Below are 17,594 nucleotides of genomic sequence, written 5' to 3'. Positions count from 1 at the left end.
CAATGCAAATGAGGAGGACATTCTGTAAAGCAAAACTGATACTCCGCCAATGGCAGCAAAGAATTGCTTTGAGCAGATAATGAATCCAACACATTTTCACACTTCAACAAATACCCTAATACTTACACACAGTAACCAATCACCTTCTCATTCACATGAGAGGAAAAGACCAATTTGTTACAAATGTTACTCAAAGATAACTCACAAAACTCTAATGGTAACACCCAATGTAATAAAAGGAAGAGTGTGCTCACATGTTTTCACATCAATTCTTACCTTGTATTATGTATAGCAGGACAGATTTGTAATCCAGAAGATGAAAAGCAGTAGTTTAGGCTTAGGTTAGAAAAAAAATTAAAGGAAGTAGGATACAGAGAGACCGTACAAGCACTGACAACCCAAAAGAATCCACCATAGCAGTCATTTACTTCAAATCTCTCCATGGCATGGAGAAAGGTTTAGGCCCCGCATACATAACTATCGCTATTCGCTCCTCCAATGATCTACTAATGACTTCCTCACTCATAACCTCATCACACGCACGGCTCCAAGACTTTTCTAGAGCTGTCCCGACTCTCTGGAATAGTCTCCCTCGTCCTATTTGGCTTGCTCCTACCTTCTCTCCCTTTAAAAGTGCACTCAAAACCCATCTTTTTAAACTTGCTTACCCATCTTCTTCTGTCTCCTAATCCCTCACTACTTCTCACCATTCCATATCCCCCTTCTATTGTGTGATACTTTCCCCTCCTCTTAGATTGTAAGCTTTTTGGGGCAGGGTCCTCTCCTCCTCCTGTGTCACCATCTGTATCTGTCTGTCATTTACAACCCCTATTTAATGTACAGTACTAATATGTTGGCACTATATAAATCCTGTTTAATATTAATAATAAAGTTGATTGTAGGAGTTCATAAGCCAATCATAGGGCCAGAGGCAGAGGATTTTGTGGCTTCCCCAGTTGAAATTAAAAATGGTGCTATTACAAGGAACACAAAATATTTTTTTTTTAGTAGCTACACAAAAATCTAGTTGGCTGTAGACAGAAATGAAATATTCATGGGACTTAATTTCAAAATAGCTACAATTAGATACGTTACATCATTTTTACAAACCAATTAGATGTTTCCTTTTTTAAGACTTTCACGTGGATGACAAGAAGAGAAATCAAAGGCTAGAAACCATTCTTTAAAATACTTTAATTCACAGAAATAGATTGAATTCTATTATACAATCAGGAAATGAGCAGGTTGGAAACGCCATGTGGTCTTTTTCTCTACATTTTACCCTTCCTGGGAAAACTTGGGAGAAAAATGAGGGAATTCTAGCTGGAGGAATGAGGAGCATTGAACAAAATAACAAAGATATATATATATTTATATACACACACAAGTCAAAATTCACTTCTTTATTTTTTCCTAAGGTAATGATAAATGTTCTCCAGAAGAGAATGTTTTTTTTTTTTTTTTTTATACAATACAGAAGATTATAGATCGGTGTATTGAACACGGGTAGAAATTTGGAATACAGAGGAGGAGCCCACAGACTTTGTAGGCTTGGAGGACATTTTTTAAAGACATCAAAAACTAATACATGGCAGAGAAAGCGGTTCCTATAGACATACAGAGATGGGTCACATTGACCTTGGTGAATATACGGATAGAGATGCAACTTTCTCAGGGACATCTGCACAATCAAAGAATACACTGATATTGCAAGACGCACACACACATACATATTTAAATACTTTTCATAGCAAAAAAGAAGATTCAGGCCACATAAGTATCTTCCATGCAAAGTAGAGCCATCCATACGGTGGAACATACGGTGGAAGCCATGTTTGATATTTTACCATGGTTCTGCGATGCTATTAGATAGGTTGTCTCTGGCTTCTACATCCAATACAAAATATGTCTTTACAAATTTATATATTAACCTGAAAAAGTACTGGTGTCATCACTGTGCTGTGCATAGCCTGTGGGATGGGCCCAGGAGGCCGACCCACTACAGGCTGCCTGGCCTTAAAATGCAACTAAATTAAAAACAAAACACACTTACCTTTAATCACGAAGATCCATCGATCCATTAGGAAGTTTCTTCAAATGGGTCCCGCGTTGTTCAGGTATCTGTCTTAGGCCCGGGGGCCACCATCTTGTTCCGGGTTCTTCTTCACACGTCACCCGATCTTGCATTGTGCATGCATGACAGCGGTAGCCAGAGCCTCCCGGGATGCGTGACGTTGGTATCCTGGAAGGCTTTGCGCTTCCATTGTGTGGCGATCAAAACAGAAAGGGGCAGCGCTGCACCCTGTTTTAAAATAAATAATTTTTACTTCATATAAAATGGTTGTCTACCATAAAGTAAAAATTTTGAGTTTAGGTCCGCTTTAAGCTCAGTAGAAGGGGATACAACACCAATCACCTAGCACAAGGACAGAGAGCAGCAGTGAATGGTCTTTATTAAAGTAAGCTTGTGGGCAGAAGTTGAAGTGGAATTATGTATTAAACAAGACCGTTTATTGCATAAAGGGAAATCGTCTGCAATATCTTGTTTTACCAGTCTAAATGCCACACTGCCCCCAAATGTTTACATTTCTAGTAGCCCAATGAAGGACAAGTTGGTTAACTTTTCTTCTGCATCCAGTTTATTTTATAACCCGCCAGTGACTGTCCACAATAATTCTCAGGTGATGCTACCTGAGAGATTTGTCCAGTATTATTTATCAATGCCACACATATCTACAAATAAGTCTATACCGCAAATGATCGTGCAAAGAACCAGCCATGTTCAGCAAGTTGACCTATTCATAATGGTTTGATGCTCTTATCTGTAGTCAATACAGATGTCTGCCAAGTTAAGTTGCCATTTGTAGGGAATCCTAGGTTGTGATACTATTGCAAGAAAGCTCATCACTTCTTGTGTCTGGATATAGCTTTACCTTTAGGGATATATTCTTGCAAGGACACTATCTGCAAGAGTTTGCGGGTTCTCCACGTGTGTGTGTGGGTTTCCTCCAAATACTCTGATGTCCTCCCACATTCCAAAAACATGCAAATAGGTTAAGTGGCTTTCCCCCAAAATTGACCTTAGACTGTGTTAAAGACCTGTGACTATGGTAAGGACATTAGATTGTGAGCTCCTTCGAGGGACAGCTAGTGAGATGACTATAGACTTTGTACAAAGCTACGTGATATGTTAGCACTATATAAATACTGTGTAATAATAATATGTGCATGAATGCAAATTTACTTACTTTAATTTATAGGCACTTTAAATTCTTTTTTATAAATCATATTTATCATCAGACATATTTACAATGCTTTTTGTAGCTTTGATAGTTTTAGCTCATGTTTATATGTGTGCAAAGTGCTCTACAGCTATAGCAGAAATGTTATAACAATACAAAAGCAGAATTTGCACCTGCTGTTCAGGGGGCAGCTACATTCTTTACATAGATGCCTGGGACATACATTACCTACATGAAATTTTTAAAGATTTTAAAATGTCAAACAGGCTTTCTGTGTTGATCCATTTCCTCTTTGTACATCTTCCAAATATTCGTTGCTGCCTAGTTTCAGCTATTATATGAGTGCCTATCTAAAACCAGGCAATTGCTACTTTGCAGCATATGTTTCACTTGGAAAAGACTACAATGCTTGAAGGATTCTTTGGCTAAAAAGTGTGATTCTCCCTATGCCATTGCAGTTTTTCACTTGTACAGTAGCAGGTTATCATAGGTGCAGCCAGCCAGTATTACACACAAATAGAATGAAATTCTATGCAAAATACTTCCAAAACTACCAAACTATTCCCGAGCGATTATGATCCCCATTCACCTCCGTACTTAGAATTATGTACATCATATGTAAATGGCAATCTGCACAGATCTCTATTGAATTTTGATGCACACAGGACACCTTTTTTATCTTTTACACTTTTTCCTGTGTTGTTCATTCTGTTCTGTTCATTATAGACCTTGCTTAGAAAAAATAACTTAAAGCCTATGTTCAAGACTTGAGTTGAAGTTGTGGTGTGGTTACTTTTTTGGAGTAAGATGCTACATGCAGCAACTTACCTGTAGCCACCCATTGAGAATAAATAGGGACGGCAGTGAGAAATAAGATGTACAAATGCTGGCTCCTTAGGAACCAGTGTATTGGTATGGGGAGCCGAGTGACTGGAGACATTTGGGGATGTGTGTTCTCAAAGCCAATAGGAACATAGCAAGAACTAGTCCATAAAGGGGTTGCAAAAGGATTGATCTCCAGTCTTTGATGGTTTCCTGAAGCATGTCCCCAGACAACAAAAACTCCTATAAATGTGTCTGACAATATCCCGTAACATGTCCAGTCTCTGACAGCTTTCATTAGCATCATATTCACTGGATAATATATACAATCCTTTGTTGATATCAGGGGCAAATCTTGAAATAGAACGAAACCCCCGATACTCACCCTGTGTTGTAGTGCACCATCTTCTGCTTTTTTCCTAGAGACGATCTTTAGCCATCTTGATTGGTCATGCTGAGATACTGTAACTCCCACACGCCTGCAATTATTAATTCTCAGAATGCAATAGAATGGAGCTGGAATTGCCCGATATTCTGGATATTCTTCCTGATGCATCCTTTCTAAAGTAAAAGAATTTATGTAGAACCCAACAGCCAGTGCCAAACAGACTTGTCCTTTCTGTCCTTGGAGAGAGGAACCGAGACCACTGGTGTCGAGTTCTCACCAATATGTTTATGAGGAATAGATGGCCAGAGGACAAAACTGTCAGCATCTTCCAAAACCTGAAAACGTCTTTGGGAAAAGTCACCTCACTAACCAAAGATCATAAGGATTTGTGACGGACTTCGGAGGTCTAATTTTTTTTGTTGAGATAGCTTCTGGCTTGTAAAGGAGTCTTCTGTTTCAAAGAATATAATCTGGAGTATATAGTCTCCTGGGGGATGCATGATCTAATGCATGTGTATTCCTTATGACCAGTTAATGTCTATACAAGGGGGTGCTGACAAGTTCCTGGCTTTGCCCCCTTCTAGATGAAATAGAAAAATGAGTGTGGGGGCATATGACAGCCTAATATCTTAGTATGTAACTGTGCAAATATCAGGTCTTTGTGATTCTTAAAACTGTTTTTTTCCTTAAGTGAGAAGCTGTGATGGCAGAGGTACAAGCAAGTTTCACGTCGTTGGAGTTACGGGCCGTCATGAAGTCTTTGTTTCTCCAGGGAAAGTCACCAAAGGACATTCACACTGAGATGTCACAAACACTGGTGGAGAAGTGTCCTTCCTACAGCACTGTCATTCCTTGATATCTCGTTTCAAGACCGGGCATTTCACCGTTGAAGATGAGCCCCGCAGTGGGCGCCCCCCAACCTCAACTGACCCGGCAACCTGCGATGCTGTCCATGAGCTGATTATTGAGGACCGGCGAATATCTGCAAAAAAGAAAGCCCAGATACTTGACATCTCACGAGAGTGTGTTGGGTTTGTTATCACCACTATCCTAGACATGCGCAAGCTTTCAGCGAAGTGTGTGCCGAAATGTTTGAACAATGATCAGAAGAAGGAACGAGTTGAAGCATCTAAAGCTGTTTTGGCCCATTTTGAAGCTGCACAGGACTTTTTAGCTAGGTTAGTGACTGAGGATTAAACCTGGCTCCACATCTATGATACTGAAACCAAGGAACAGTCAAAGAAATGGTGCCACAGAGGGTCCCCGTGGCTGAAGAAGTTCCGAACCCAGAAATTGGGCAAAAAAGTCACGGCGTCCCTTTTTTGTATTCTGTTGGTGGACTACCTACCTCAGGGCTCTAGTATCACCACACACTATTATGCTTACCTCCTGGACCAGCTGAAGGAGGCAATTAAGATGAAACACCGTGGAAAGTTGACCAAAGGGATCTTTTTTTGCAGGACAATGCACCTGCGCACAGGTCCAATGTTGTGGCTGCCAAATAGAACACTCTGGGTTTCTAATTGGTCCACCATCACCCCTACTCACCTGACCTGGCCCCTTCGCACTATTATTTGTTCCGAATTTGAAGAAACACCTGAAGGGGCAACCTTTTGAGGACATTTCTGACATGAAAGATGCTGCTGAGAGCTGGTTTGCGGCCCAACCAAAGGACTTTTTTTTGACTGGTCCAGAAAAGCTGCAACTACCCAAGTGCATCAGTCTCAGGGGGGAATATGTTGAATAAATGTGTTATTTCATAACTCTGGCTCACTTCTTTCTGGGCAAAGCCAGGAACTTCTCAGCACCCTCTTGTAATACATTTTTCAGACCAAGGATAATCTCCAAATGCATTCACATATTAATAAGATTGTGCGGTGCAGCCATTATGTTAATCAAATATCACCCTTCAGCAATGGGCTGCACACAGTTATACACAGAAATGTGCATTGGAAGTAATGCAAATCTGCTATGTATTGAAATTGAGCATTTTCATTGCCATAGTTCCATTGAATTTTTTTTTTTAAAGCAAGATGGCTTTTCAATGGCAAGTTACAGTTCACCTATGCTTCCCCCCATTATCTGTGTCTGAAAAAAAAAACAGCGATTTTTGCACAGGTAGCTGATCTATCAACATTGCAGAAACGTTTGTTTTTTTTCCCCCCCTTTCGGAAGACCCTATGTATTGAACATTGTATTTTTCCTAAAGTTTAGAAATAGGTTGAACCCACCAGACAGAGCCAGAGTCCCAGACACAACCTACACCATCAACCTGCTGGTTTCTGGGAGTGGATTGAGTACTACAATTACAAAAAGAGGGAAAAAAGTCAAGGGGTCACCAACAGCAACCAACAGAGCTTTAATTTTCCAACCTGCACTAGAAAATGATATCCACGATCCGACTGCTCAACTTGTTTTTTCCTGGATTAGGAATTGGCCCATCTTTATCTTTGTTAAATATTTAACATGCCAGCCTTTATAGAATATTAAAAAAACACATCTACATTTATTTCTTAAGACCACCATAGACTTCTAAAGACCACAACAGACAATGATTTAAAGGAAAACTAACCTCATAGTTTAATCACTTAATAGGAACAACAAAATAAAACATTTTCTACATAAATATGGCTCAGCAATAATGTTTTGTTTGGCTCAGCAACAACTTTTGTTTGGTTCATTAAAACTTACCAACAACTCGAGAACCCACGTGAGTGGATATTTTTAGGTGGGCCAATGCTCTATATGGCTTTTGGTAAATTTTGCTGATCAAATCTAAAAAAAAAATCTGACCATAAGGTTTCAGTTTAAAGGAAACCGGTTATTAGATAAGTATATGGTAAGGTCAATGACGACTTCCTTTTGAAAATGCTACTTTCCTGGGTGTTTTCGTTATTCACCAGGCTTCATTTAATGACCAGTAACAAGTATTCAGATCAGGAAAGTCAGGATTTTATCGCCAAGTATTTTTATCATTATTTTCAGAAGGAAACATCATTGGCAGCCTCCATGTTTATCTTATGAAAGGTTTCTTCATTTGTATAGCAATTATAGAGGATGTGGGGGTTACTTTTCATATTAAAAAACCTTAATGGAAATATTTCATCATGATCACCTGATTTCTGGATTGCATAGAAACGCATGTAATGGTGTTATATATATTCAACTCTGTGCTCCTGATCCATTCAGTGGTGCTTTGAAGTTTGTGAACCCCTGTGTATATCTGTGTATAAGTCCTAAAACTAGATAATGAGAGCTGATAAAACAAAGGCATCAAAAACATTAAACTTGTTCCCGTAATAACTGGAGAAAAATGTCCAGATTTTTGTGACAAAAGTATGTGAAGCTCTATTTAGTTCATTTGGGGGTTATATTAATAGGGATTCAATCAATGAAAAGGGAATCAGTAATGAATGTTAGAAGCTTTGCTTTTTTTTGGAAAAGAAATCTGAACCTTTACTATCCATTCTAACAATAGACGTTTGTGGAAGTGTGTCAGGCAGCACGGTGGTTCAGGGGTTAGCAATCTGGCCTTTGCAGCGCTAGGTCCCAGGTTCGAATCTTGTTTAGGTCACTATCTGCTTCGAGACTGCATGTTTTCCCTGTGTTTGTGTGGGTTTCCTCCCACATCCCAAAAACATGCAGTTTAGGTTAATTGGTTTCCCCCCAAATTGACCTTGGACTGTAATAATGACATATGACTATGGTAGGGACATTAGATGGTGAGATTGTTTGAGGGACAGCTAGTGACATGACTATGGACTTTGTACAGTGCTGCGTAATATGTTGGCGCTATATAAATACTGGGTAATAATAATAGATCAAACAAAGGAGATTTCCAAAAACACTGATGCTTACCATGTTATAAAATCATTTTTTAAGAGTATGGACTATACCAGTCAACTGTTTTCCTCCTCAAGATTTGACCCTCAACAAAAGATCACACCGTCAGAAAAGCGGTATATTTTGGAAGATCTCAAGGCTAATTTAAAGACAAAAGTGCATTGCTAGCACAGAACTATCAATTACAGATATGGTAAAAGTAAATACTGCACCTAAATCCCCAGCTGAGTCAGGAATATCCATATTCTCCCCAGTCTGTTTTTTCTCTTCGCACCATTCAGCACTTTTCAGTATACACCCGCCTGTTTTTGGTGGATTTTGAAAAGTTGGGTCACAATACAGGGGCTGCCACCTGCCTACAGCTTCTTACCGCCCAGCCTAAAACATTTCTGGGGAATATTCCCCATATCACATATCCATAAGATCTACCAATGGTCAGATTGATAACTAGATGCCCCTTTAACCTCTTCTAAAAGCAAAGTTTCACATTCTTTTGTCACACACAAATATGTACACTAAGGGGGTGATTTTCCTGAATAAATACAAAAAGTTATCAATAATTTGTTGACCCTTTTACAGAATTGGTTTCTCATTATCCATCCGGTAATATTTTAGCTCAGACATTTGGACATAATATAAATTCACAAACTTCAATGAACCACTGTAGACACTCAGCTGAAATGTCAATAGAGAAACTTTACCAGAAAACAATATTATAAATACATTTATCTTGGAGGGAAGTTGCTTTATATATTTAGGGCTAATGCACAGGGGCAGATAGGGCACTTAATGAATGCCTGGCTTAACTTTAGGTAGTCCTGGGGCACTGAATAAATACATGCTCATTCAGGAGATAAGCACTCACTCTGAGGGCAAGCAATAGGGCTAGGGTTGGGTAGGCAATAAGGCTAGGGTAGAGGAACAGTTTAACCACCCACCTGCCACCCTTTCCCGCCGTGTAAATGAACTGGTAATCCCTGCTGAGTTGTTGAGTCCAAAACTGCAGTGACCACATCTGAATATCAGTGGACTGGGGCACAGAGGTAAGGGCAAATAACACTGTAAGCAAATGTAACTTTATTAATGTAAATGACACACAATCCACAGATAGGGAGTCAGTGGAGCAGCTTTTAATATCCTCATTCCCACAACAATATCAAACAACTGGAGATTATCTTGCCAGCAAGGGGCAGGAATAAAAGTCTCACCTTGCTTGAAGCCACAGATGAATCCAGCCTTGCCTTCACTCACTCATACTAGACACATATTATCCCTTTTATCAGATATGTAATAATTAGAGAAAGGTGCACAAAATCATTTCTCAAGGACCAAAAGACAAGCTTAAGAAATAAAACAAATCCAGGGAGAATGGGAGAGAACCAAGGACTAATAAAGCGAGCTATACAATCCGGTTTACCCAATATGGAAGCTAGGAGAAGTATTATTGCAAAATTGATCGGTATACATGAGCAAATGTTTAACAAAAAGGAAAAAATAATAAAAAAAAAACAAGGAAAGCATTTAAGAGTTTGTGGCCAACAATCTTGACATCATGAAGACTGAATCTCTTCCGAGACTGGCCAATGGTTGGCTGTTATCTAAGGACTTTAGGGTATTAGCAAGAACACATAGACAATGAGCAATACTCCCACACTGTAAACACATAGAGATTCTTTTATCTTCCCACCAGTCATACAGTCTCTTATACTACACAGTTCTTCAACACCACAGGATTTCTATCCATTAAGGAGAAAGCAGTTTGTACGAGATGAGACAGGCGCCAAGGATATGTGTTCAGAGTCAGCCAGAGGCTCCTTAGTAGATCCATACTACACTGATGTTCACAGAAGGTTGAAAATAAAAATAAAGAGATGTACATATATCTCTATCTATCTATATATTTATATATATATGTAGGGTTACTCCTCTGTAAGGGTTAGGGAGGGCAAAGGATTCTGCTAGAGTGTGTGAACTTTACAAGTCTATGAGTTGATCCACCAGTAGTAGAGACCTGGACATGTTTGGTAGGCTGGACTCAGAGTTCCCACTGCTGTTATTAGAGTGAGGACCTGGAAAGTGGGGGAGAGACAGCAATTCAGTAGGTTGTTGAAAACAGAGACAGAGCAGAAGGTGCAAAAAGGCAGGAAGCATGGGATTTGTGAGTAAGGCACCGTTTTCCACCAAGTCCAGCCAAATCAGCTACCGGTGAATGCCGACTACAGCGCACGCCAGTCGGTACTTAGCTGGGGCTCCAGTTTTCGAGATGTACCCTCTGATGAGATGAGCAAATCGGTTATCAAAAAATTTAATAGCCAGTTACATTACAGGAACATGGCAACCATGACTGGACTCACTAATTTTCACCACTGATGTTCAAGGACCCCTCTTCCCTTTCCCCACTATGGTTATTTATATATTGCTTTTTGACATGCAAGTCACCAATGCCAGCTCTGGCCCTCACGGACTTCTTAATTCAGAACAATGGAGACTTATAGGAGGTAAACCAAATAACCGTTTGCAGTGTTCTCCCGAGCCCCTTTTAGATGGGCACACCACCTGGCACTCTTTAGTAACCAACTGGCTGTTTTTGGGTGGGTACTAATGAGTTGGGTCACAATACAGGGGCAGCCACCCACCTACAATTTCCTCCCTCTCGGCTTTAAAAAAAATGTCTGGGTTGAGCACTGACTGTTTAGTTCAAACAAGACAAGAGGGTAAGAAACCTTGCCACTGGAGACCCAGAGAAAGACACAAAACTGGCGCAAGTTGTAAATCACATTCATCCACCCAGTACATTATAATCTGATTTAGCTGTACTCATGCTTTAATTTCATTGGTTATAAAGCATGCATTAATATACAACACAATCTGGCATACAGGGGTTAAACCATACTTCGTTTAAGGTTAACCAACCTTTCCCAAACTAAAGGGTGACAAGACATCCTTACACTATCTATAGCAAGGAAGTATTTTCTCTTCCTGGTCATCAGATATTTTCCAAGCACAAAGATCCTAAAAAAGACAAGTCTGGTGCTTTAAGTGTCCCATCATGGGGGCATGACTGTAAGTGTAAATTACAGCCAGCATACTTATTTTTTTATTTATTTTTTTAAATGATGTAGAAGAATTGAATCTTTTTCCTTAACTTCAGTTTATCTGAGTTGAGATATTATAGGATGTAATATATAAATAGGAATTCCACTATCAGGCTAGAAACAATACTAAAGTAGAGTGGGGAAGGATTAGAACCTTTCTGGATTGTATTGCTTTATCTTATTGCTTTATATTTCAGGATTGTATTGCTTTATCTGTGACCTTCCCATTCAAGTGATGGCTTTCAAATAAAGCAAATGATGAAATGTCTCCTCTATACACTGATTAGCCAAAATTGTCAACCACCTGCCTAACCATGTAGGTGCCCCCAAAACAGCTTTGACCTGTTGAGGTGTGAACTTCACCAGACCTCTGAAGGGGTCCTAAGTAGGTAGATCCTAAAAGTCACTTCACTTGTCCTGGGTCTGTTCAATTCCCATAGTGCATCATCATTTGACCGAGTGAACAATGCGCACACACCTGGCCATCCACATAATATAAAAAATAAATTACTCATCAGACCATATCAATTTCCTTTGTTGCATCATGGTCCAATTCTAATGCTCATATGCCCAATGTAGCTATTGTCAGTAAACAGGGCAGCCATGCAGATATATATCCACCCATATCTATATCTATCTATCCATCCATCCATCCATCCATCCATATCTATCTATCCATCTCCATATCTGTCCATACATCCATATCTATATCTCCTCCATATCTATCTCAATCCAGATCTATCCATCTCCATCAATCTCTATAGCTGTCCATCCATCCAAATCTATTCTATCTGTCCATCCCGACCAGGTTTATTTTTCAAAAATTAGTAAATCTTCTATGGAATATGGCAAGATGACTAGCTTTTCCCTATTTATGGCATATCAATGATTCTTGGGTATCCATGACCTTGATGTCAATTCCACTTGCCCTTTTTTGGACCGCTTTCGGTAGGTCCTAACCACTGCAAACTGGGAACAGCCAAGATACCCGGCCATTTTGGGGATAGACTGATCCATTTATCTACCCATAAAAAATTGGCCTTGTCAAAGTGACTTGGATCCCTAAAATGGACTAATTTCACTGCTTCCAACACATTATCATCAATAACAGACTGTTCATGTTCAGTTTTTTGTATCCCACCTTCCACTTATTTATTCACTTCACCTCTCAGTAGTTTTACTTTTGGGCTGATCAGTGTATAGCAATTTGATATAACAAAAGTCAATAAAGTAAAAGTAGAACGTGCCTTTTGCAACATCCTTTCCTTTTTCCTATAATACCTATTGACAAAATACAGTTTAACCCCCTGGGATGCCAGAAAGAAGCCAGATGATTGTAAGGCTAGACGCAAATTTTATACCTTTATGATCGTCTTTTATACCCACGAATGTCTTCCCGTTTCTTACCTTGGGAATTTTTGGATACCAGTACAGGAATAGGATCAAACTCATCATCAGCTGTTTTTTCTGTATCATCCGGGATATCAAAGCCCGTTAGGAGGTTAGTATCGTCTGCAGCGTGCGAAGGAGAAAGAAAGAAGCGGGAAGCTCAGACAGCGAAAGAGAGAAGCCAGTTAGCAAATTTAAATAAACAGCCAAGCAAAGGAGAGGACACACGGGGTATGAGTACAGTGGCCAACACAGACATGCTGAAGATGTAGAGATTCACTAATCCAGGTACTGACTGCCAGTTATTCAGCTAAAACAACATCCAGAAAGAAAGCTTTGGTTAGAGCCAATGCATCAAAAAGTGTTAGATGCTACAGATCCAAATCCTCATAGGGAATCGAGAAGTGAAGTCACTGGAAACTGTTTCAGGTTCTCCAAACTACTGTGGGCATTACAGTGGAATCTTTTTCTGCCTGTAGGATTTTCCACTTCTGTGGAATGCAGATGGATGAATAGGACTTCATAGCAGAGGGTCACACAACCGGGAAGTCCAAGGAACAGATTGTATAGGCAGGTAATTTGGGTATAGGCGGGTAATAGCCTCCAGGTAATATAAAGAACCAGCAAGTAATTTGGGGTTGGTGCCCTCGGACGGTTGTAAATCTGTGCGTTTACCACTTCCTAACCACATATAATCTGCCACCTACAGCCATGTTGGCATTTAACCGCACACAAGGTGAATAACCAAATAATGGGACTTTTTGGGCCTAAAAGTACAATATTTTGAATAAGTTTCAAATCAACATAAAAAGACTTAATTTATTAAATACCATTATGAAACAGAGTGCTTAAGAATAAAAAACATTTGTGAACATTATATCAGTGGTAATCTCCCTCATGGATACACACTACCAAAGTAATCCAAGTTTCTACGCGTTTTGCAGAACTTTTTCCGCTTCTTAAGGAAACAGGAGATAATATTGTCTTTGGTGTAGCCAATGGCATGGAGCCCCACAAAATGGTAAAAAGGACATGCAATGGGCAACAACATGACTGAATGGCAAATCCCAAGGAGGTCAGCTTCCAATAAATTGCAGGTGCAGATTCCTCCAAGGTCAGCAACAAACAATGAACCTAATATAATTTTAGGCTCTAAAAGTCCCATTATTTTGTTATTCACCATAAATCTGATTTTGTGTATCTAAGGGATGTGGTCATGCTGATATATTCTGCTATGAATAGCCAGGTGGTGTCAGCTTCTCTAATGAATGTTGGCATTTATCCATAGTGGATGACAGGCATGGGCGTTTGCTAAAATTGGTCCAGATGCTCCGAGCAGGGGCTAAGACCATGGCATCTACTGCGTGGTCAACATTAACCATCTCATTTGTTTCAATGATGGATATAGCTCTTGGAGGTTGGTGGACTGGTATTGGTATGATAATAAAATAATAACCAATTCAGTCCAAATCGAGAGAAGGGGGAGCTAACTTTTTAATACAATAGTTATTCTATTCTGGACAGACAAAATTTTTGGTTGGGTTAGCAACACGTATGGGACCTCTATGTGTTTTAGCACTATTTAAATGGTCACCAGTGGATAAAGTGTCAGCAATTTTGATAAACTTTGCGGCATTATCATTTAGCTGTTTTTTTTTTTTTGTTAGATCTTGCATGTGTTTTAATCACTGGGGGTTGTATCACTTAGTGGTTTGGTGATTCGGTAGAGGAAAATGAGGAGTAGGCTAGTCCCCGCTGCCACAAACACATCAAAGGGTGTTTTTAAATGATCTGAGACCCATTGGCAACAATTTCAACAGAAAGAAATTGGGGAATCTCCATGGTTGCTCCAGCTACACTTCAAAGCATAGTGATAAAAATGTGGCATGTGTTGAATTCCATTGACGTAACCCATTTGATGCATTTTCATGTCATGAACTCACTAGGATTCTTTGCTTCAATTCCAATGCAAAATGCTGTGTTAGCATCTTGGAGCACAGAGAATGCATTGAGAATAACGTATTAAGGAAGTGCAGCCTCAAGCCTGTGGAGACTTGGCCTTAGAAGAAGACAGCTACTTCCAATAAGTATATCACACACAGAGGATCACATGTACAACACTATACAACAAATACACAATTTAAAATTCTTTCTTCAAAAGATAAAATTCTTTGCATGAGCATCACTACCAGCTCAGACAATAACGGAAGGACAGAGCAAAATGTGCATGGGATGGGGCAAGTTGTAGTTACTGGCTCTCTTCTCAGATATTTTAGGAAAATACAGGTTTATCAAACCTATAAAATTGCTGGGCAACTGGTAAGGTCTTATACTAAATCAAGGGCCATTTTCATTTTCGTTCTGATTACTGATAGGATTGCCCAGGAATCTAAAATGTATTTCACTGAAGTCCGCTCACAGGACATCAGTTATTTCGATTGCATATGAAGTGATGGGACTCGATGGCAAATATGGAACTGAATAAGTCCTGCCATGTATATTAGTGATAAGGTAAATCCGATTGGTGAGCTCCCACCTGTCGAATCATCCTCAGCATGGTCCTGCAATTCACCCCATCTCCACCTCCAAATTTCAAAGGGGCAGAATACTGTACACAAGTGTGCTGTGTTCTGGGACTGTCAATCTATTGACTGAAAATCTAAACATTGACGACATGATCTTGGTTTATGCCACCTCAACTTCTACTTAGGTCCAGCCTACCAATCCCATCTTTACCTGAACCCTGGGTAGCATGATGGCTCAGACGTTAGCCCTCTGGCCTTTGCAGTGCTAGGTCCCTGGTTGGAATCTCGGCGAGTTTGCAGCTTCTGCCCGCGTTTGTGTGGGTTTCCTCCCACATTCCAAAACAATGCAGTTAAGCTAATTGGCTTTCCCCCAATACTTGACCTTAGATTGTATTAATGCCATATGACTATGGTGGGAACATTAGATTGTGAGCCCGTCTGAGGGACAGCTAGTGACATGACTATGGACTTAGTAAAGTGCTGCATAATATGTCGGCGCTATATAGATACTGTATAACAATAATAATTTTCAATATTAATACCCGTTTTCTTCCTATTAAACTGAGATTTGTGCCCATGATTGGGTATAGATTAGTTGGAACCACAGCGCAGTAAAGTTATAATGTAGTTTTGACGGTTTCTCTAAATGTTCTTTGTTACCAATCTATAGCACTGTCCCCTGAAGAAGCCTAGTCAGGTGAAATGCGTCAGCATTCGAGGCCAATATTTTTCCTACAATCGTTCTAGGCATTGCACTCCTATATGGGATCATGGACTTAAAATAACTGTTAGGAGAGATCTGCAAAGCATACGCTCTCATAAAACCCAAATATTTATGGGGTAGAGACTATAAATATTTAATTAGTGTTACCATTGTCACCATCAAAAAAATGGAATATGTTTATGCTTTTGTACTTTAAAATATGTTTGCCTGAAAAAAAAACCTTCTTTTCACTTTATATTTCCAATCTTGGCACATACATAACGATCTAAACTATTTTAGTAATAGGAGGATCTTTATGGACTTACAAATGGGGTTAAAGTATAGGGGGCAGTAGAAAGCTAAAAGAGTTATTGGGATTACTGGATTCCTATGACAACAACAATTGGGAACACTAATTTTGTCAGGTGTTGCCCTGCCCACTTTTTGACCACCCACCTACAGATTCTCCACATCCAGCTAAATAAAAATCACTTCTAGGGAGAATACTGAATAGAAATAATTATTCATACAATGAGATAAATGGTATTTACCAAATTATATAAAAACACATTTGCCATTGAATCTTGGACACTAGAGACATTGGAATCCCAAGTGTGCCAAGGATAAAAGCATTTTTCACTGAGCATTCATCACCTACACCCATCGTCACTAACCATGAATAAGTATTTCTGCATATGCAGCAACATTGAGGAGCAGCCAGCTTCTAATTTCATCCCATCATTTGATGTATACTACTGTATAGAGATATCATTCTATTTCTGTATAAATAAAACTTTGTAGCAGCGTCTTTCCTGTAAAGCAGAGGTGTCAAACTCAAATCACATAAGGGGTCGCAATCTAAAACACAGGCGGGCCGAACTTTTTATTAAGATGAATAGTGTTAGTAGAAGTATGGATCCTTCCTCACCCTGAGACACCTTATCACACGCCATCCTCGTGCATCAATCGTTCTGAAAATAAGAACACGCTTGTCTTCGTGAAGCATGAACATATATATTTCTCATCTTTCATTAAATTGTTTCCTTTCTGCATTAACTTTTCTCTTGTTGGATATTTTTGGAGCGATTGCTTTTTTGTTCTTAGCACTTTTTCCTAAGGTTGGTGTACCTGACCTATCCATGTGAGGAGAGCAACTGCCTGTGCCGAGGATGAGGCCGGAGTCTCAGAGTCTGGAGACGTTGCTAATGTATCGTCCCACTGAGATTATATACCTGGAGCAGCAGCAGCATACTACTGGCAGCAGGATCGGGACTCTGGCACAGTCGTGCTTAGTGCTGGGTCTTGGCAAGAGTGTGAAGAAGCAACTGGGGTCCTTCTGCCTGAAGCGTGGTCAGGCACTTGTGTGGACCGCCCTGCTTCCACCTAGCTTTTTGGGACTGGGTCCTCCTGTCTGCAAATGTCAAGCGTTTGGATGCGGCATAGTCACCACGGGCCACATAAAACAGCCAAATGGGCCAAATTCGGCCCACAGGCCTTGTGTCTGACACCTGTGTTGTAAAATAGAACAGAGGGCCGCACTTTGTCTTCACCAACTTAAAAAAAATCAAGTATTTAAATGATTATCTG

At 39.8% G+C, this 17,594-nt stretch overlaps 1 protein-coding gene across 8 annotated transcripts in view; it reads right to left on the bottom strand.

Moving 5' to 3' along the window:
* Positions 1-17,594, bottom strand: part of AAK1 (AP2 associated kinase 1) — a 108,251-nt gene that overhangs the window by 8,938 nt on the left and 81,719 nt on the right. The window contains exons 20-21 of one of the 8 annotated variants that reach the window (XM_072402819.1): positions 12,798-12,902; positions 7,877-10,364 (exon numbers count right to left, since the gene is read on the bottom strand). The exons of 6 other annotated variants lie outside the window; for them this stretch is intronic. In XM_072402819.1, coding sequence (XP_072258920.1) covers positions 10,270-10,364; positions 12,798-12,902 — 200 coding nt within the window. In that variant the 3' untranslated portion in view covers positions 7,877-10,269. Of the gene's footprint in view, positions 1-7,876; positions 10,365-12,797; positions 12,903-16,934; positions 16,979-17,594 lie in introns of those variants that run through there. One more of the 8 variants, XM_072402821.1, reaches the window with a different exon arrangement.

This window comes from Pyxicephalus adspersus, chromosome 2 (assembly GCF_032062135.1).
Source record: "Pyxicephalus adspersus chromosome 2, UCB_Pads_2.0, whole genome shotgun sequence".
NCBI lineage: Eukaryota > Metazoa > Chordata > Amphibia > Anura > Pyxicephalidae > Pyxicephalus > Pyxicephalus adspersus.
Note: the sequence above shows the minus strand (reverse complement) of the source record. Positions and strands in the feature narration are given on the sequence as shown.